Source organism: Emys orbicularis, chromosome 3 (genome assembly GCF_028017835.1).
Source record: "Emys orbicularis isolate rEmyOrb1 chromosome 3, rEmyOrb1.hap1, whole genome shotgun sequence".
Lineage (NCBI taxonomy): Eukaryota > Metazoa > Chordata > Testudines > Emydidae > Emys > Emys orbicularis.
In genome coordinates this window covers 151,784,588-151,804,112 of record NC_088685.1, presented here as the reverse complement: position 1 = coordinate 151,804,112, position 19,525 = coordinate 151,784,588, and the positions used below count along the sequence as shown (strand labels likewise).

The following is a 19,525-nucleotide window of genomic DNA, read 5'->3' as shown; positions in this document are numbered from 1 at the left end:
TGGGGGCTGCAGCTGGGGTAGGTATAAGTGCACTGGGCACTAATACGCTCTTCTTAGGACAAAAACTTGCAAAGCTCCTGTTAAGCCCCCACCAACCTGCAGGGAGCTGTGGCCAACCCCTCTCCCAACTATGCACCCAGCCACCATATAACTTCCAGACCTGACAGAGTTCTTCTCCCACCTGTGACCTGGTCACTGCTCCACTTCCCTCCTGGTGGCTAGGAGCCGGAGAAGCACCTGCTGAGCAGAGGCAGGTTCTGGAGTTGCAGCATGTAGGGCCTGGTTGGGGAGCTGGGCCAGCTGCATGGTAGGATGTAGAGACCAACCAACCAACCACAGAAATGGGAGGGGAGGTAACCACCAGCCCCCTACTGCTAAAGCTCCTGCCCCTCCCATTGAGGGTAAGGCTGGACTTTTCCCACAACTCCCCCCTTTACATACCAAGCAACCATTAGATCAATTAGCCCATCACAGCTGCCCTCTGACCACCAGCAGCCCTGATGATTGTGAGGTAATGCAACAGGGGAGGCCAGAGCCTAGCAAGGTCCAGCAGCTGCCAGCACCCTCCCACAAGCTGGCTCTGCTCCTGAAGGCACATCCATCTGAGTTGGGTCCTGGCTCGTTCTATCCCGCAGGGAGGAAGGGGCAGCCTGAGAATGCTCTGGCAGCTGTGATTCTACAGCAGGCCAGGTGTACAGCAAGCAAGGGGAGGGTTTACAGGGAGTGAATTAACCCCCAGAAGACAACCTGCAGGAGCTACATCTCTCCAGAATGCACTGGCTCCAATACTGGGCCTTGGCAGGAGGAGGGTGCCACTCTGTGGCAAGGTTGGAGTCCTACACCTCTTCCACCGCCTTGGAGAGAAGCACAGGGACACTCCCTGCCCAGGAACAGCTCTCCAGCCTGCCAGGTGGCCATGGGGGAAGGGTGAACTCTTCCCACACTGGCTCCATTAGGCCTCCTGCTGAAGACAGCAAGCCAAGTCAGATCTGGTGCTTCCTCTGCACCTGTGTTCCAGGACCAAGATCACCAGAGCCAAGGGAGCCTAGGAGAACACAAGCTCTTCCACAGTGTAGTTTTTAGACTATCCAGGCAGGGAAAGCAGCTGCTAGCTCAAGCGGTAGATACTCAGCCATCACCTCAGAGGGTCCAGGTCAGCCCAGGGCACAACAGGAAGAAAGCCCCTGAACTCCAGCTCCATTAAGGACATTGCTACTTGTGCACTGCATTAGGGGTGTGCAAATTGGAATGGGATCTTAAGAAAGCTCCTGGGGAGAGCAGGCTGAGGGCACAGGTTGCTGCTCAAAGACTTAGGGCAGTGTAGACTAGCTCCATTGTTGAGACAAGACTTGCGCAAATCTCAGCAGAGGCAGGACTCCTGATTCTGCCTTGGCCTTCCATAGCATTTGCACATGTGCAGCTGCCCCCTACCCATTGCTGAAAAAGGCAGAGGTGAGCTAACCCAGCTCCTCAGGAAGCCACTGTCTAAGTGAGGTAGGTGCCCTCCACATGGGAAGCTGGAGGGTAAACAACAGAGCAGGACTCGAAGTGGCTAGGAGCAGCAGAGACAAAGGAGCTGCAGCCCCAACCCCTGCCTTCCCTTTCAAGGACAAGCCCCGTTCCCTGCACTTGGCACACAGCCTGAAGTTTAGCAGGTGCTACTGTAGCAGCCAAATACACACGTGCCAAGCAGGGGCAACTGCATCTCAAGCCCCAGCCTCAGCTCCCGCTCCAGGGCCTTTCCTTAAACTGACCCCCAGGGCAGGGGCTATGAGTGCTTGGGGCTGCAACTGCTCTGAGCAGTTCTCTGAGAGAGAGAGCAGGGCCTGGAATGCAGCACTCAGCCGCCACAGAGCACTGCTCTCCACAACTGGTGCTGCAGTGGCCCCAGTCTCCCCCACACCTGCCATCACTCCCTTTGGGTGCTGCAGGGACTCCCAACGTAACCCAGACAAGGCAGCCGCTGTGTAAACCGCATTCTCTATTTGATACTTTAATTAAATTTCAGTAGAACAAAAAAACCAAACGGCCGACAAAATACAACATCCTACCCTAGGATGCAGGCAGCAGCCAGGGGGTGGGGATTGGGCTCCCTGCTGTGCTTGGGGGGAGGGACGCTCAAGCTCAGTGCTCACCCCAGCTGGGGCAGGGTGGGTGCTTAGTGCCCAGGAGCAGCACAAGACCCCCCATGGGGGAAAATCAGAACCCATCAGCACAACCCACCCCCCCAAGCAGCTGGTTCAACACAAGCAGAAAGACAGATGGACCAGTCAGGGCTGGGACCCTGCAACCCCACCCACTACTGACAGTGGGAAACAAGTGGGGAAACACAACACTAGGGGAGCCGAGGAGTCAGTAGCAGTTGCAGAGGCCAGGCCCTGCCCCTTCCAAGCAGAGATGATGCAGGGAGCTAAGATGGGAGGGGGAATGGCACCCTTTAGTCCACCTCCTCCATGCGGGATGCATCTTCCTCCCCCTCTAGTGGGGGGATCTCATCAGGGACCGCAACACTGGGCTCCTCTGCAATCACCTCATCCTCATCGATACCTGGGGAGGAAGGGAGATGTGCAGGCCGGTTACTTTGAGGGCCACCCCCAGGCTATATCACACACAGACACATTGTGAGTGTGGCTAGGCCAGGGCCCTCTCCTGGAGGGCTGGGCAATGCATTTCCAGCCAATTTAGTGTCAGCAGAAAACCAGCTTTCCATCAATGCTCTTTTGTGCATGCCAAAGCGCGTCTGCTTTCCCTGGAAAACGCACACTGCCTGTCAACAAGCCATGGCCTGAAAACCACCTTTCAGTTCAGAAATGCCGCCATGGTGCCTCCTGCCCCCATTCTCCTCCATGGGCCAAACTCACCAAGGGATTACATTCCCCATGATGCACCACAGGAGCTAATGGGAGAGTGGTGCATTGTGGGAGATTTAGTGAGGCCCACAGAGACAAATGGGAGCATGAGGCACAGAAACTACAAACCCCACAAGGCCTGGTGGCAGCATTGCTGAATCAGAAGTTACCATGGAACGTTTTGGGTTTTCAATTTCTCACTGAAGAGTCAGTTTTCCACGAGGAAAAAAAAAAAGATCATTTTCAAACCAGTTCTCCTCCCATTTGCTGCCAACACCTGCCACCAGCCTTCCACACGCTGGCTAATGCACAGGCTCTACCATGCTGATTAGGTTACACACCACTCTAGCTTGCACAGGATAAAGTACATTTTAAACCCTCCTGTCATGGCATAATAGGATCTGCTTCATGCCAGGAGACAGCCCCTCCCGCAGGCCCTTCCCTCCACTGCACTTCCTGCTGTGAGCTTGGTGAGGAAAGCTCGCCTTGGGACCACTCCTTCCATGAACTGAGGAAAGGATAAGACAGGATTGAGGGGTCAGAGCTCCTTCTAGTGGCCAGCATGAGTGACCTTGGAGTGGGATGAGTTATTACCACTCCTTCCCAAGGAGGCCTGCTCTGTGCTGAAGCCAAAGACCAGCTCAACTGGCTAACATGCCCGACTTCTAGATTTCAGGGTAAGCCACCATGACCAGGATCTCTGGATCCCTGACATTGAAGGGCTGGAAAAAGCTCCTTCCCCAGCGTCTACCATCAAATGCCAACTCTTTGCAGCTCCCCGTCACCTGGGGCACTTACCCAACCCGAGCTTGATCATCCTGTAGATGCGGTTGGAGTGGGTCTGGGGATCTTCCAGGGAGAAGCCAGAGGACAGCAGGGCTGTCTCAAAGAGCAGCACCACCAGGTCCTTGACAGCCTTGTCGTTCTTATCAGCCTCGGCCTTCTGGCGCAGGGTCTCCACGATGGGGTGGTCGGGGTTGATCTCCAGGTGCTTCTTGGCCATCATGTAGCCCATGGTGGAGTTGTCCCGCAGCGCTTGGGCCTTCATGATACGCTCCATGTTGGCCGTCCAGCCATAGGTGCTGGTGACAATGCAGCACGGTGATGAGACCAGCCGATTTGAGATGGTGACCTGCAGAGGCCAGGCAAAAACAGCAGGGTCTAGTGCCTCTGACTGGGTCTGGTCACAACAGAAGCAGGGACCCCAGCCCTTATGTCAGGCTCAGCCGGAGACACCCACAAATGGCCGAGGAGCCACAGGCAGTGGAGACCTGGCTGCAGGGAAGGGCACGGATGCCCTCAACAGCATCTCCCCTCTGGCTTGGCCACATCACCACCACATCCCAAGGACAGACAGCCCCGAAGGGATCTCCCAGCCAGCTTCAGGAACACTGCCTGGGACAGCACCGGCAGCTCAGCCAACCCCTTGGTACCCAGTGCACATTCCCACAGCACTACCCCTACAATCATTTGTGTCAGTGCCCCTCACCTGCAGCCCAGCTGCTTAGAGCAAGATGCTGCAGTGCATGCTGGGACCTGTAGTCTCCTTCAGCTGATCCTCTGCCGGAGACAAGAAAGACCAGAGGCCATGCACTGAGCCAGGGTCCAACCCTTGTCTGCATTCAGTGGTGCCCTGCTCTCCTTCCCCACCGAGCCAGGACTTGGCCCTGGGCTGGGATTCGCATCCCACCCCAGCTTACCTTCTCAACCTTCTTATCCAGGATTTCCTTCATGAGCTTGCAGAGGTTCTCAAACTTCGCCTTGCTTTCCTCCATCTTCTTCTTCTCATCCTCATCCTCTGGCAGCTCCAGCCCCTCCTTGGTGACCGACACCAGGCTCTTGCCATCAAACTCCTTGAGCTGCTGCACGCAGTACTCATCGATGGGCTCCGTCATGTACACAACCTCGAAGCCGCGCTTCCGCACACGCTCCACAAAGGCGGAGTTAGCCACTTGCTCCTTGCTCTCACCTGTGCTGGGGGAAACAAGAGGTCACCAGGGCTCGGAGCTGGCTACACTCTGGGGTTTCCAGCAGTCCCCTGGCAGGGACCGGCTAGAATTCAACATCACACACGTTGGGGCCATGTTTCAGCCGAAGTCCTATCACAAGCGTCTACTGGCCTGGCCTGGCCGTTCCCTTAGAGAAATGAGGCCACAAAACTTGCATACCCACCTCCCAGACAAGGATTCCAAAGCACCTGATTAACAAGAGCCTCTGTCTAGGAAGTAGAAATTCTGGGGAGGAGGCTCATACAAGCCCACCTGTTGGGGGAACTCTGTCACACCAGCGACCAGAGGAGCCAGGCAGTAACTAGGCAGAAGAGTCCCATTCTGGGGTGACGGGAGGGGTCCCCACGGGAATCTAACCCTCTTGGTGTTGCATTAGCTACATCAAAATCCAGCATGCTGAGGAGATCCCCATTCTGAGGGACAGCCTCTTCCCCCCCACCCCGGGGGTGGGGGCGGGGCGGCGGCGGAGGAGTGGGGGAGGCAGGCAACATGCCCAGGTGATGGGGATGGGGTAGGAGGGAGGTTTGGCCCCCCGGCCAGCAGCCCTCACCTGTGATGTAGTAGATGCTTTTCTGAGTCTCCTTCATGCGGGACACATACTCAGAGAGCGAGGCCACCTCGTCACCAGACTGCGACGTGTGGTAGCGCAGCAGCTCCGACAGGCGCTTCCGGTTGGTTGAGTCCTCATGGATCCCAAGCTGGGGGCAGAAGAGGTTGATTTATACGCATGCTCCAGGAAGTGGCTCACTAACGCTCTCCTGCCCTCAAGAGCTGGGAAATCTAGCCCCTCCCTGCAAACACCCCACCCACACCCAAGGGCTGAGGTTGGGGGCAGATGCAGTGAGGGAGGTATTCCCATTCAAGCACCCTGGGGCAAACTTGCTAAGACGACAGATTGTTTGGCCTCTCCGCTCCAAAGCCCTGCCAGGAAGAGCAGGTTTGAGCCATGAGCCTGGCCCAGAAAAGTCACCATCTTGGAACAGATCAGAGACTAATTCTGGCTCCTCAAGTGCCTGCCTGTGGAGCATGTCAAGGCACAGCAGCATCCCCTTTGCCCCCAGGTGGTGGGCTGGCTGGCTCTCACCTTGAGGTTCTTGGAGAAGGCCTCATAGAATTTCTTGTAGCTCTCCTTGTCCTCGGTCAGCTCTGAGAAGAGCTCCAGGCACTTCTTGACGATGTTCTTGCGGATCACCTTGAGGATCTTGCTCTGCTGCAGCATCTCCCGGGAGATGTTCAAAGGCAGGTCCTCAGAGTCCACCACACCCCGGATGAAATCTGAGGGGAGGAAAGAAGCCAAGGCCCAAGGAGGGTGATCAGAACAGCCTGGCTAACTCCATACACCCATCCCCCATGCACGGGAGCAGAATTGCCAAGCAGGAAGCCCAAGCTCCAGGCTGCATCAGGAGACCTGACCCTCTGCATCCCTCCCAGCAGTGCAAGGAGGCTGTATGGTGAGGGAGCAGCTAACATAGCTGGAAAATACCAGAAGCCGGGGAGCTGTTTAGAGAGGGAGCTCTGCACAAGGGCAGGGTGTTACACAGGAGGCTCTTACTCAGGTACTCTGGGATGAGCTCGTCACAGCTGTCCATAATGAAGACACGCCTCACGTACAGCTTGATGTTGTTCTTCTTCTTCTTGTTCTCAAAGAGGTCAAAGGGGGCGCGACGTGGGATGAAGAGCAGAGCTCGGAACTCCAGCTGCCCCTCCACAGAGAAGTGCTGCAGGTTGGGGGAGACAGGGGTGAGATGAACAAAACTCCCATGACTTTGTTCCTTTAACCCTCCCCTGGGGAGAGCCCTTCCCTTTGGCCCAGTTGCAGGAGCACCCAAAGGGCCTTGGGTAGGGGGACTGAATGGCTATCTTGGAGCAAACTGCACAATGCATCAGACAGGCAGGTGGGACAGCAAGCCTCCTAGCGCTCCCCTTCTTCCCCACTGTGCCAACATCTCCTCCTCCAGTGATTGCTGGGCAGGATCTAAGGCCCCCAAAGCAGCAGCTCCTACCCCCATTCGCTCATGCCAGAGTGGCAGCCAGGGCCTCAGGAGAACCCTGCACACCTGGATGAAGCAGGTGATTGGGAGTGAGGGTCACTCTGATCAAAGGGCCAGCAAACCTGCACCACACCCAGGTGGGAGGCCCCATGCCCAAGGCCAGCAGGGATATGTCAAACAGGCTCAGCCGGGTGATTGGCTTCCCACCGTAGGAGAACTAGCTGCTGTTCATGGGCATCTCATTGGGTCTAAAGGAGCATTTTGGGGCCCCCTTTCTATACTAGAGCCCACCCCTATGACAAAGAAATGTGGCCCTGTGCACTAATCCATCCTGCTTTGTGAGGTAAAGGGAACCTTGGTCTCTACCAGCCCAGCCCCTGCACCCACCTTGACAGCCAGGTGGTCCTCCCAGTCGTTGGTGAGGCTCTTGTAGAACTCTCCGTATTCCTCCTGGGTGATGTCATCAGGATTGCGGGTCCAGATGGGCTTGGTCTTGTTCAGCTCCTCCTGGTCGATGTATTTCTCCTTGATCTTCTTGGTCTTCTTCTTCTTGCCCTTACCACCCTCCTCTTCCTCCTCATCTGAGCCCACGTCCTCGATCTTGGGCTTCTCCTCATCCTTGGGGGCTGTGTCCTCATCCTCCTTCTCCCCCTTCTCTTCCTCTGCCTCATCGTCACTGATTTCCTTTTCCCGCTCCTTCTCTAGCTGTAAGGAGAAGTGCAAGAGGGTTATGGCCAAGGCACCTACCTTACTCAGGGCCTCCTATGTGCATGGGAGCCAGACAGGCAGGCAGATCGGGGCAGCGACAGAGACACCGTGTGTTGCCCCAAGGGAGATGGGAGTTTCAGTCTGACGGGTACCATGCAAAGGCTAAATATTGCAGTGATGCACTGCAGGTAAAGCACTGGTTCAAATTTCACACATGGTGCCTTCCAGTGGCTGGGCTGACAAAGAGGATAAAGGATCTATAGCTACCACCAGCTGATGAGACCTCCCATAGCTCATGCAATAGAGGCCCATGTAGGTGAAGTTCCAGCCCCAGTCCCTTGCCTGGTAGTTTAGGCAATGGCCCAAGGTGCCTGTACAGATTTTAGGGATGCGAGTCTGACTATGCAGTACACCCTTTCGGTGATCCCCACCCCCTAGCAGCAGTGAACTAGTTCCCACCCTTGTACCATTCTGCTGACCAACTCCTGCAGCAGCAGAATGAGTGCACAGCCCTTGCCTCCAGACCCCAGTAAAGCCCATGTGCAGATGGGAAGGCTCAAGGTGGAATGTACCATCCTCTCCCCATTCTCAGCTTGGGCCTCCCCCTATGGTCCATCTGGTTTTCCCATGGATCCCACCATCTCTCACATACGTACATAAAGGGTGATGGGGTAGCCGATGAACTGGGAGTGCTTCTTCACCACCTCCTTGACCCGCCGCTCCTCAAGGTACTCTGTCTGATCCTCCTTCAAGTACAGGATCACCTTGGTGCCGCGCCCGATGGGCTCACCTGTGACATCAGGAGAGAGGCAGTGGCATTACTGGTCACAGGCACTGGACAGAGCTCACTCTGCAGATCTCATGCCAATGCCAGGTGCAGCCCACAGCTAAACTAAAGGGAGGATCATCACAGTGTTTCTAATGAGAACCAAGGTCAGAAAACGCATCCATGAGCAGGGAGGGCAGATCCACAGCTACCACTGGCCCAGCACCAGGCTTAGACCAAGGCTTTGGGTAGCACTGAGGGGTGCTTCCTCCCCCAGCTCCTACAGCTTAGACCTGGGACCTAATCCAAGCTGACAAGTCACTTAAGCTCCACATATGATCCCATGAGCCTGGACCCTCTCCCCCTAGCTTCCCCACCAAGTGGCAGCTACAGACTACAACACCTCATCCCTCCATACCATCTTGTCACCAGCCACCTCAAACCACTCTGGGGCCCCATGGCAGACAGGGTGGGAGGGACATGGCTGGCTCCCCACAGACCCCTCTCTGGGATTTGTGGCCGACAGGGTGGGAGGGAGATGACTAACGCTATACGGACCCCTCTCTCTGGGACCCCTTGGCAGACAGAGGGGAAAGGGATGGCTGATTCCCTGCAGACCCCATCGCCACAGTCCATACCATGATCGGATTTGACAGTGAAGGAGCCCCCTGCCGATGACTCCCAGGCATACTGCTCGTCATCATTGTGTTTGGAAATGACTACAACCTTCTCGGCCACCAGGTAGGCGGAGTAGAAGCCCACACCAAACTGCCCAATCATAGAGATATCAGCGCCAGCCTGCAAGAGGAAGGAGAATGGGTGAGAAGAGCAAGAGACCAGAGACAGGTGATGTCTGTGATGCAGCCAGGTCTGTCCCAATAGCAGAGAGCTGGGCCAAGGGCCAACACACAGACATAAGGCCACAAATACAGACAGGGACAGGGCAGGGCACCGTCACCTCCTCTCTGTGCAGGAACACATGGACAAGCGAAAAGCACTGCAGGCTGCTCCCTGGGAGAACACAGGCCCAGAAAGGGGTCGTCTCTTAGCCAACTACTGAGTGTTGAAGTTGCAAGGTCCCGTGGAGGACATGAGCCCACTAGATGCCCAGGCCCACAAGGGGTCCAAGCGCTCTAGTGCACAGGCTGAAGGCCACTCACCTGCAGGGCTTCCATGAAGGCTTTGGTACCAGATTTGGCAATGGTGCCCAGGTTGTTGATGAGGTCGGCCTTTGTCATGCCGATACCCGTGTCCACCAAGGTAAGGGTGCGGTCCCGGGGGTTTGGGATGATGTCAATTTTTAGCTCCTTGCCACTGTCCAGCTTTGAGGGATCTGTCAGGCTCTCATAACGGATCTTGTCCAGGGCCTGGGGGAGGACAGAGACAGTTAGCAAGGCCCACCCACCATTCACCTGCTCCATGGATCCTGTACGCTCCCTGCTTTGGACAGGGAGGCCCATGGACTCTTGAGATAGCATCACCATGGCACAGATCTGCCACAAAAGCTCTGGCTTCACTCAAATCCTTCCAGAGAGCAAAACAAGAGGCCCTACTTGAGAGAGGCACCACGGCTACCCCCTCAGAGCAGCATGCAGGGCAGAGAGAATGTCTAGAAACAAACAGGTGACACCAAATGCCAACTCCATGCCAGCTCCTCCAAGGGCAGCAGAAACGAAACTAGGGGATAGGGGCCACTGCCAGCAGGGCTGCATCTTCTGCTCCTGCCAGGAGCTACGGGAATACTGATCTACTCCACCGAGAGCGTGGGGGTGGCAGGAGAGAAGAGGGGGCTTATTTGGGGCTCTCCAACCCTTTCCTAAGGGCAGGTGACCACCAGCACATCTGGCATTAACCAGCCCCCTCGCTGGCAATCTTAGGACAAGGGCAGGGAGACAGAACCCCCCTTAAGGATGAGTCCTCCAGGGCAGGGCCAAAGCACCTTACGGGGCCCTTTCATCACTAGCCGTGCGTCTTTAAGGGCCTCAGCAGGTAGGGGAAATCAATGGTTGCCCTAGTAACAGGAGCGGGCAGTGCCCGCTGTACCCAGCGGCAGCACTGCAGAGCCCCGCACTCCCGCTGGGGGCGGGCGGGCCCCCCATGCTCACATCAGAGGCGTTGGAGATGATCTCCCGCAGGAAGATCTCCTTGTTGGAGTAGAAGGTGTTGATGATCAGGGACATGAGCTGGGCGATCTCTGCCTGGAAGGCGAAGGTCTCCACTTCCTCCTCCCCATGCTGCACTCCTTCAGGCATCTGAAAAACAAGGCCGGGCTCAGAGCTCCTGCCTGGCGCCCCGTCCCCCCCGCTGGCCTGCTCCCCCCGGGGCGGCAGGGGAGCCGCGGGGGCGCCGCCCGCCCGAGGCCCGCGCTGGGGACGGGGAGGCGGGGCTGCGGCCTCCCGCCGGGTTCAGTGGCGGGCCGGCACCTGCTGAGCGACCAGGGCCCCACGCCCCACCCCAGGCCGCGTCCCCGGATCCAAGGCCCGACGGAGGCTCCAGCCTTAGAGGCGGGGGCCGGGCGCTCCCGCAGCCGAACCCGCCGGGCCCCCGCCCCGAGGGGCCCCGCTCAACATGGCAGCGCCCAGCGGAGCCACGTGCGCCCCCCACCGCGGCGACCCCGTGCGGGGCGCGGCGCCCCCCACCCCTCCCGGGGCCGAGCCCGCGCCCGCCCGCCCGCGCCGGGCCAGGCCCCCGGCCGCCCTTACCGTGATGGGTAGCGGGAGATCGGGCAGGAGCGGGCTCGGTCCCTGGTGCGGGGACTGCGGCGCGGCCGGGAGAGAGAGAAAACGGGGCCGCCTCCGCCCGCCCTATATAGGGGCTGAGCCCGGCCCGGCCCCCGTCTCCCTCCGCCTTAAAAGGGCCGGGCTGGCTTTGCAGGGCTGGAGATTGCTGCGGCTCCTGGTATGTTGTCTCCCTGCAGCCCTTTCCCCACCATGCACAGATGCCCCAGTTCTCCCTCTCACCCCAATACCCGGGAAGCTCCTTATATCCCAAGGTACCCTGTCACCCCACTACTGAGGTATCCCCTGGTACCCTGACACCCCACTACTTGTAAGTTCCCATACTAGTCCAACTCTTGACACCCCAATTCCCCACTCACCAGGAATTCCTGTGCCCTATCCCCGATGCCTCAAATCTCTCAAGGATTTTTCCTGGTACCCAACCCCCCTCCTCCCCTCCTCAATTCTTGAGGGCCCCACTAGTAGCCAATTCCCTTGTAACTCAAAATCCTAGGAACTCCTTAACACCTCAGCAACTTTATTCCAAGTACCATCCCCTGTGTTTCCCTTCCACCATCTCTTCTCCTCATACCCCTGCATTCCCTCTTCTGCTTCCACCCCTGGTCCCAATCTCTCTTACCTGTAATTTTCAAGAAGATTTGAAAAAAGTTGATTGCCAACATTTAAGAAGGGTAAACTGAATGGCCGGGGAAGCTATAAGCTGGTTAACCTGACAGCAATCTTAGGCAAAACATGGAAAGGCTGATATGGGGTGCAGTCAGTAAAGACCTAAAAGATGGTAATGTAAGCAATGCCAAACAACATGGTTTTATGAAAAATAGATCTTGCAAAGAAACTTGGTATAATTTGATAAGATCGCAAGTTTGGTTGACAAAGGTAACTGTGTTGAGATAACAGGTTTCTGCAAGGCATATTTAACTTAGGGTACGTCTTCACTACCAACGTTAAAGCGCTGCCATGGAAGCACTTTAACATGGCTGTGTAGTCACTGTAAAAAAAAACACACCCCCATGAGGGGAGTGGCTCCCAGCACTGGTGCACTGTCTACACTGCCACTGTACAGCACTGAAACTTGCATCGCTTGGGGGGGGGTTCACACCCCTGAGCGAGACAGTTTCAGCACTGTACAGTGGCAGGGTAGACAAGGCCTCAGTCCCATGTGACATTTTGATTAAAAAAATGTAGCACTATACAAAAATCAACGTGACCCATATTAAATGGATTAAAAAATGATTAACTAATGGATTGCAGAGAGTAATTGTAAATGGAGAAGGATGTTTACAAATTGGAAAGCGTTCAGTAGAAAGCAACAAGAATGATTCAAGGTCTTGAAAGCATGCCTGATAGTGAGAGAACTTGATCACAGTCCACATTCAAGTACCTACATGGGAAGAGATTTCTGATAGTAGCTGCCTCTTTAATCTCGCAGGAAAAGTCATAACAAGATCCACTGGTTGGAGCTGAAGCTCAATGAAGTCAAATTCAGACTAGAAATAAGGTGCAAATTTTGAACAGTGAGGGTAATAAACCATTGGGAGGAAAAAACGTACCTAGGAATGTGGAGGATTCTCCATCACTTGCGGTCTTTACAGGTAGACTGTCTGTCTGTCTGTCTGTCTAGAAGATATATTCTAGCTCAACCAGAAGTGAGGGGCTTGCTGCAGGAATCAGTGGGTGAGGTTCTATGGCCTGTGTTACCAAGGAGGTCAGAAGAGGTGATCACAGAGGTCCTTTCTGGCCTTAAAATCTATGAAGCTTTGGAGGCGCCTACTGAACTTGCTCCATGGTCTCCCACCTGGCACCTGTGAAATCCTGGAGCAATTGTCCCCAAAGAGTTTGGATGGACCCCACTAGAAGAATGTCCCATGTTCTCTCCCTCCCCTGCCCTTTGCAGCTCTCAGGACGAGTTTCACTACATAATGAGTTCCATGGGGCAGAGAAAGGCACAGAGTTACTCCACGGATCAAATTGCCCCATCATGTTTTGGGGTGGAAGCCGGCACTCTCCCTGCTTGTGTTGAGGGGTAGTATTTAGGTCTCTGCGCTGTTTTTGCATTGCGGTAATTGTATTGATATAGAAACCAACAGAGTTAAATCAGTGCAACCCTGCTAGTGTGGACACGGTTATAACAGTAGAAGCAGCATAACAAGCCTTCTTGGGGTGCAAATGCCCTTGGCTGCTTCACTGAAGGGCCTTATGGTAGGTTTGCAAGCTCACAGTTGTGTGTGGAAAGCAGGTGGGTATTATCTTCTTGCTCCCTTGTCGAGAAACAGTTCAATTATCCAGCAGGGGCTGGGGCAAGGTGGGGGCAGATTTCAAATGGGGGAAGCCCTGGGAAATGCCTATTGCTCTCAGCACCCCAGTTCCTAGACGCTGCCTTAGGGACGGTCTACACATGGGCTTTTTGCACTGGTGTAAGTAACTACATCAATGTAGCTACACCAGGGCAAACCCCTCATGTAGAAGCATTTAAACCACTGTAATTCATGCTCAAACTGGGGCCTGGTCTACACTAAAACGTTAGGTTGACCCAGGTACATTGCTTAGGAGGGTGAAAAATCCATCTCCCTGAGCGACTTAGTTAAGCCGACCTAAACCCCAGTGTAGACAGGGCTAGAATTTTTCCGTCGCCCTAGCTACCGCCTCTTGGGGACATGGATTTCCCATACCGATGGGAGAACCCCGCTGTAGCGTTTCAAGGATAGATGAGCCCTGGTTCACTCTAATCTGATAATTTACCATGTCAGACAAAACTGGTTTAAATGCATCTACGTTAGGGGTTTGTATTGTAGTGACTAAATCATTTTTAGTTGAACTGTGGGCTGGTCTACTCTCTATTTTTGCACCAATTTAACTAAATCAGCAGAAAGATCTTTATACCAGTAAAACGTTTATATTGGAATAAATAGTATCTTCACAACGGTATCTAGAGGGTTATAGCAATTTAACTACACTGGATTTTCTTCTGGAGGTGTCAGCTCAGATAGACGTTCGTGTGCTAGCTTTGACCAGTCTAATGCTCTAACAATAGAAGCACGGCCCCAGTGGCAGATGGTGGGACGAGGTAGCTGCCCCAAGTACAATCCTGTCCAGGATACCTGGTACTTAACTCAGGGGGCTGACTCATCCCACTGCCCATGCCAGAGAGCAGTTCTGTTTTTAGCATGCTAGCTTCATCAAAGCTAGAGCACGTACGGCCCCGAGCTAGAAATTACACCCCCAGTTCAAAGTGTAGACGTACCCCTAGCTAAATTGGTATAAAAACTGAGTTTCAGTGGAGCCCTGGGACAAGCTTGCTAACAAAGGCAAGCCCCTAGCTTCACTCCGTAGGAGCGGATTACAGCAAGCTCAACAGTTGAGGGTTAGTTTATAAAACAGGAGCACCCACCATTTTACCAAAGCTTCAGAAATCCCACAAGCATCTGCAGTTAGCTTTGTGTGTTAATTTTATTTTAAAAATACTTTTGATTCTGGAACCAGTGTTTGGACTTCACAGGATTAACTTTTTCTCGTTGGTGAACAATGATTTTCTGATGCTCTCTGCTTAATTCAACAATTTGTAGAATAGCCTCTGCTATTCCAGCCCTGCCCCCCCCCCAAACTCTGTCAATGCCCCTCACCCCTGACCTGCACCCCCCCCTGCTATCCCAGCCCTGGGCTCCCCACCCCACACACAGCTCTGCCAGGGCCCCTCACCCTTGACCAACAGCCTCCCTGCTATCCCAGCCCGGGGCTCCCCACTCCCAACTCTGCCGATACCCCTCACTCCTAACTCTCAGCTGCCATGATGTTCCAGTTCTGGTCCTCCTAAAACAAGACTACCAGTTAAATTCAAAATCATGTGGGCCAAGGGAAAAGCAGGTATAAAACCACCACCAGGCTAGAATGGGAGCATTTTACACTCACTCTGAGACTGCCCCAGTGTAAATGAGAAGGAGGATGGAGAGTTAGGCCCTTCATTAGCATGATAAAGTATTTAGGGGCTGCTGAGGGGTAAACGAAGCACAGAACCCTGTAGTGTTGGTCAGGGATAAATACACCCACCAGCATGGGGCTGTGCAATATGCTTGGCCTCAAATACACAGTTGGGGCTAGGTGCTCGGGGCTGGACCCCCGCGTCCATTTGTCACTCCTGTCCCATTCAGGTGGCAAGTTGCTTTGCAGCACAGCGCCATCTCTGCTGCCCCTGGGTGAGGGAGAATCCCTCCTCCGTGCCTTCCTGCTGAATCCTGGGCGGGGTATTTCCTGTTGGGACAGATGCTCCCCGGGACTCCGACCTCATCCCCTACTGTAGCCCGCAGTGTGGGGCCCACACGTGTTTCTCACTTAATTCAAGAGGAAATGTGCAGACGCAGGCGGTGAAGGCCACTACCTGGATCTTTGCAGCCTAGGGCCTCCCGCTGGGGCTGCTCCCCAGAGGCGCGCGCCCGTGCGGGGGGTGCCTAGAACTGGCACCCGGGGGGGACCAGAGATCCCTGATCCGGGAAATCGGATCCCCGCGAGCTGACGGTGCCCGTGACCCTTTCTCCGGGCGAGCCCCCGGGGGCTCCTCAGCCACCGCCCAGCGGCGCACATGGAACCCGGGGGGCGGTAGCTGCAGGCGGGGGTGAGGAAACCGAGGCACGGAGCGGGGACCCCGCTTGCCAGGAACAGAACCCAGGCGCCCCGGCTGCCCGCCCCCCCCCCCGGCGGCTCGCTGGGCGCCCTTCCCGCTGCGGGCTGGGATTTGCACAGTCACCGCGGTGTGTGTCACCCGGGGGGAGGAGCAGCCGCTCCGCGTGCCTGAGTGGAGGAGAGGGCGGGACTATTTCCTGAGCTGCTGTGAGAGGCGGCGGAGGGACACCGGTGGCTTGGACGGGCTGTGCTGCAACTTTCTTCCAGTAGTTTCCATGTTAGGCCTCCCCCTCCCCCTGCACCCCCGCTCCCCTCCTCCGCCTCGCGCCCCATCTCCCCGGGGAACCCGCAGCAGCCCAGTGCCTGCCACTGCAGCACCGCAAGGGGGAGCCCTGGCGCAGGGGGAGCTTAGCTGGGGAGGGCCCCCCGAGGGCCCCCCTTGCTGTCCACTCCCCTTCCCAGTTACCCCCAAGCCTCCAAAGCTGCTCTGCAGCCAGATGTCCACGGGGAAGGGAGCTGTGGCTACTCTCTTGGCACCTATTGAGCCCCCCAACCTCCTGCCAGCTCGGGGGAGGGGATGCCCCCCAGGTGCTGGGATGCTGCACGGAGGGGGGTGCTCAGATGGGGTGGGGGAAATGCCCCCCAGATTTACCCCACATCCTAGCTATACTGGCACTTTACAGACTCATAATGAGATCAGCTCCCTGCTGCAGGGAGCCAGGCAGGCCCAGGTCTCAGAAGGGAGGACAGTATGGTCTAGTGATTAGAGCCAAGGGACAGGACTCCTGGCTCTGTCACCCATTCACTGTGTGACCTGGGGGCACCTCCCCAACCCCGGAACTCAGAGTCCCCCTCTGTAAAATGCTCCTGCTTGTAAAGCACTGAAAGGCCTGGGCTGCACAGTTTTTACACTGATTTAATTATCTCCATCTTGATGCAGCACCCTGGAGTGGCCTTAAATTGGTTTAAGCGTGTCCCTGCTACGGAGCTGCCCTGATTTAATGACCTTGGTTTATCAGTGAAAAAAAACAAGCATCTCCAACAGAAAATGCTAGATAAGGACAAACTATTGGAATAGAACCCAGGAATCCTGACTCCCAGCCACCCCTGCTCTAACCACTAGACATCACTCCATTTGTCCAGACCTCGGCTTGTTTCCACACTTGCCTGTCTCTTTCCCTCCCTCGCTCCCGCTTTTGGTTTGTTTGCAAACACTCATTAACGTTAAGCTCCTGTTTCCAAAACAAACAAGAGAAAGGAGGGGAAGAAGAGGAGGGTGATGTCTGTCAGCTACCTGAGCCAGTAACTGCTGTCCTCCTTGGTGAACCAGTTTGGGCCTCAAGATGGGGTGGAAGGGGTTGTCTCTGGGTCATAACTTCCTCCCCACCCCCGAGGCTGGCAGTGCAGGGATCTCCCTCAGACACAGGATCTACCTACCCTTTGGCAACACCCGAATAGTTTGTCATGTCAATTAAGTCTCATTGAATGGAATTGCCTGCAGCTCTGGACCCCTTCCCATGGCACCACCTAGTGCCCAATCTCCAGTATGACAAGTATTTGCATTGCTGTGTTGCCATCAGGGACCCAGCGGAAACACAACCGATGGCCCTGCAACAGGGAGGGACTGCGAACCTGGGACCCATGTAGTTGCCCTGGGGATCTCTGGGCTTCTCAGCCCCTCTTAACAGTGTGAATTGAGTAAAGGCGTCTCCACTGTGACTGGAGCACATTCCTCCCTGGTGGGGCCTGGCCACTGCAGATGGGGCGGGTGTAACCATGATCAATCCATCATGGCAGGGATTGATGCTGTGACCCAGTTTGGGTCCCATCCACACTGGCTGGGCCACATCAGGGGGGAGCCACTTCAGTCACAATGCAGCCTCCACTGTAACAAGCCTGACTGAGCAGGGGTTGCTCTGTGGCACCCCTCAAACCCCGTGCTGGGCAGTGGGGACAGGACTTAGAGCCTTCTGCTCCATAAGGTCCAACCACAAGGAGAATCTCTGTTGCCAGAAGTATTGGGCCTGTGACCCTTGGGAGCAATTCCAACGCTATCCCATCGGGGACAGCTCAGGGAAAGTGGGGACCAAGACTTCTAGGGAGGGAAGGAAGTGCTTCCCGTTAGGGATGAGAGCACCCAGCAGACATGTGATGAACCGGAGAGCCTCACCTCTGGATTGAGGCAAATGTCACCATTGGGGTGATGATGGCTTTTCCAGAAACCCAAAGGAGAGCTGAGAACACGGGTCAGCTGAGGAGACCCCGTGCACCACACTTCTGGTCTCTCCCAATGGGCTTCTCCTGCTTTTCTTGCATGTTTCCAGTCTGCAGCTGGGCAGGTGCTACTCTGGAGAGACCCTGCTTCCCGAACAGGCAACAGGTAGGGGGTACTGGAGCACCAGTCAGCTTCATTTGGGCCAAACCCTTTGGAATCAGACAGCAAATGCCTATGAGGAGGCCAGAGTCCCCCACTGTTGGGGGTCTCCCCAGTTCCCCCCCCCCATGAGCATGTCCAGGGGGAGCCCTAGGCTGGAAGTGACCTTGTTAGTCTGGGATGGACACCCTTGGGGACCTAGGACAGGAGCATGTGTCCTCTGGCCTCCTCCTCACAGAGAGTGGAACTGATCTGAACCCTGCTGAGATGCCAGCACAACCCTGCCATGCCATCTCCACCCTGGACACATCCTGTCCCGTGGGAGGTTCCTTTGCCAGCTCAGCTGTCCCATCTCCAGACTGAATGCATGGTTACAGTGTCGGTAACCCTGGGACAGGTGGGTGGGGAGGGGTAGGAATGAGATGCCAGGGCTGGAAGGGAAACACAGGGGAATGGCTGGGACCTGGGGTTGGATGTCTGGTGTGTGTGTCCCCACCCTGGCTCCTCTCACACACAGGGCCCTTGTTTTCTGGCTTTAGGGAGACAGCAGCTCTTCTAGAGCTCAGGACCATGGGTAGAATGACTGGATAACGTGACTGTTGTTACAAACCTGGCCGATGAGCTCACGATTCTGACTGACTTTCCGGAGGCCGTGGGCATGAGCTCTGTGCTGAGCCAGATGCACACTGGGATATGCAGACCTCCAGGGACCCCAGCACTGGAATAGTGTGTGGGGATGGGGGATGGACTATAGGTCAGAGGTGAGGGGCAGGGGCAAAGCTGTATGTGGGGAGCCCAGGGCTGGGATAGCAGTGGGGCTGCAGGTCAGGGGTGAGGGGCACTGGCAGAGCTGTGTGAGGGGAGCCCAGGGCTGGGATAGCAGGGGGGCTGCAGGTCAGGGGTGAGGAGCATGGGCAGAGCTGTGTGAGGGGAGCCCAGGGCTGGGATAGCCGGGGGGCTGCAGGTCAGGGGTGAGGAGCACTGGCAGAGCTGTGTGAGGGGAGCCCAGAGGGATAGCAGGAGGGCTGCAGGTCAGGGGTGAGGGGCACTGGCAGAGCTGTGTGAGGGGAGCCCAGAGGGATAGCAGGGGGGCTGCAGGTCAGGGGTGAGGGGCACGGGCAGAGCTGTGTGGGAAGAATAGCAGCTCAGGTCAGTGTTGAGTGTATGTCACTCCTATTGTTCAGTTGGTTGGTGACCCCTGTGAATCATGTGTTCAGGGTGTGTACAGCACTAGGCAGACAAAAGCAGCCTTCACAAACCCCTATTGTAATGAGCCTCTCCTCAGCCCGCCTCCCACCCCCCCCATTCCCCCCCAGCTCCCAACAGTAAGGCCAAGGAGTGTGCCACAAAGCCTGCGGTCCCTCCAGCACAGGGCTGAGGTATGGTGGGGTGTGAGTGGGGGTGGTCTTCAGGGCTGATGAGATGTAACTATTGGGCCTTCGCTAGCAGGCAGCTGGGGCAGAGGCGGTGTCACCA

General features: G+C 55.9%; 1 protein-coding gene across 1 annotated transcript; it reads right to left on the bottom strand.

Annotated features, from left to right (window-relative positions):
* Nucleotides 1-1,977: 1,977 nt before the first annotated feature.
* On the bottom strand, nt 1,978-11,139 carry HSP90AB1 (heat shock protein 90 alpha family class B member 1). The gene is made up of 12 exons (XM_065401878.1): nt 11,026-11,139; nt 10,429-10,575; nt 9,484-9,690; nt 8,962-9,121; nt 8,214-8,347; nt 7,237-7,554; nt 6,411-6,576; nt 5,943-6,133; nt 5,409-5,556; nt 4,550-4,818; nt 3,648-3,981; nt 1,978-2,547 (listed from the first exon to the last, which is right to left on the bottom strand). The coding sequence occupies exons 2-12, from the start codon at nt 10,573-10,575 to the stop codon at nt 2,438-2,440; spliced, it is 2,184 nt and encodes a 727-aa protein (XP_065257950.1). The 5' UTR covers nt 11,026-11,139; the 3' UTR covers nt 1,978-2,437.
* Nucleotides 11,140-19,525: the final 8,386 nt, after the last annotated feature.

What these genes read in the sequence shown, in the direction of transcription:
- HSP90AB1 (XM_065401878.1), bottom strand. Translation starts at nt 10,575, where the DNA reads ATGCCTGAAGGAGTGCAGCATGGGGAGGAGGAAGTGGAGACCTTCGCC. An exon ending in GCTCATCCCAGAGTACCTGA is followed by an intron (nt 6,134 to 6,410) that starts GTAAGAGCCTCC and finishes TCCTCCCCTCAG; the next exon opens with ATTTCATCCGGGGTGTGGTG. An exon ending in CCTTCTCCAAGAACCTCAAG is followed by an intron (nt 5,557 to 5,942) that starts GTGAGAGCCAGC and finishes TTCTGCCCCCAG; the next exon opens with CTTGGGATCCATGAGGACTC.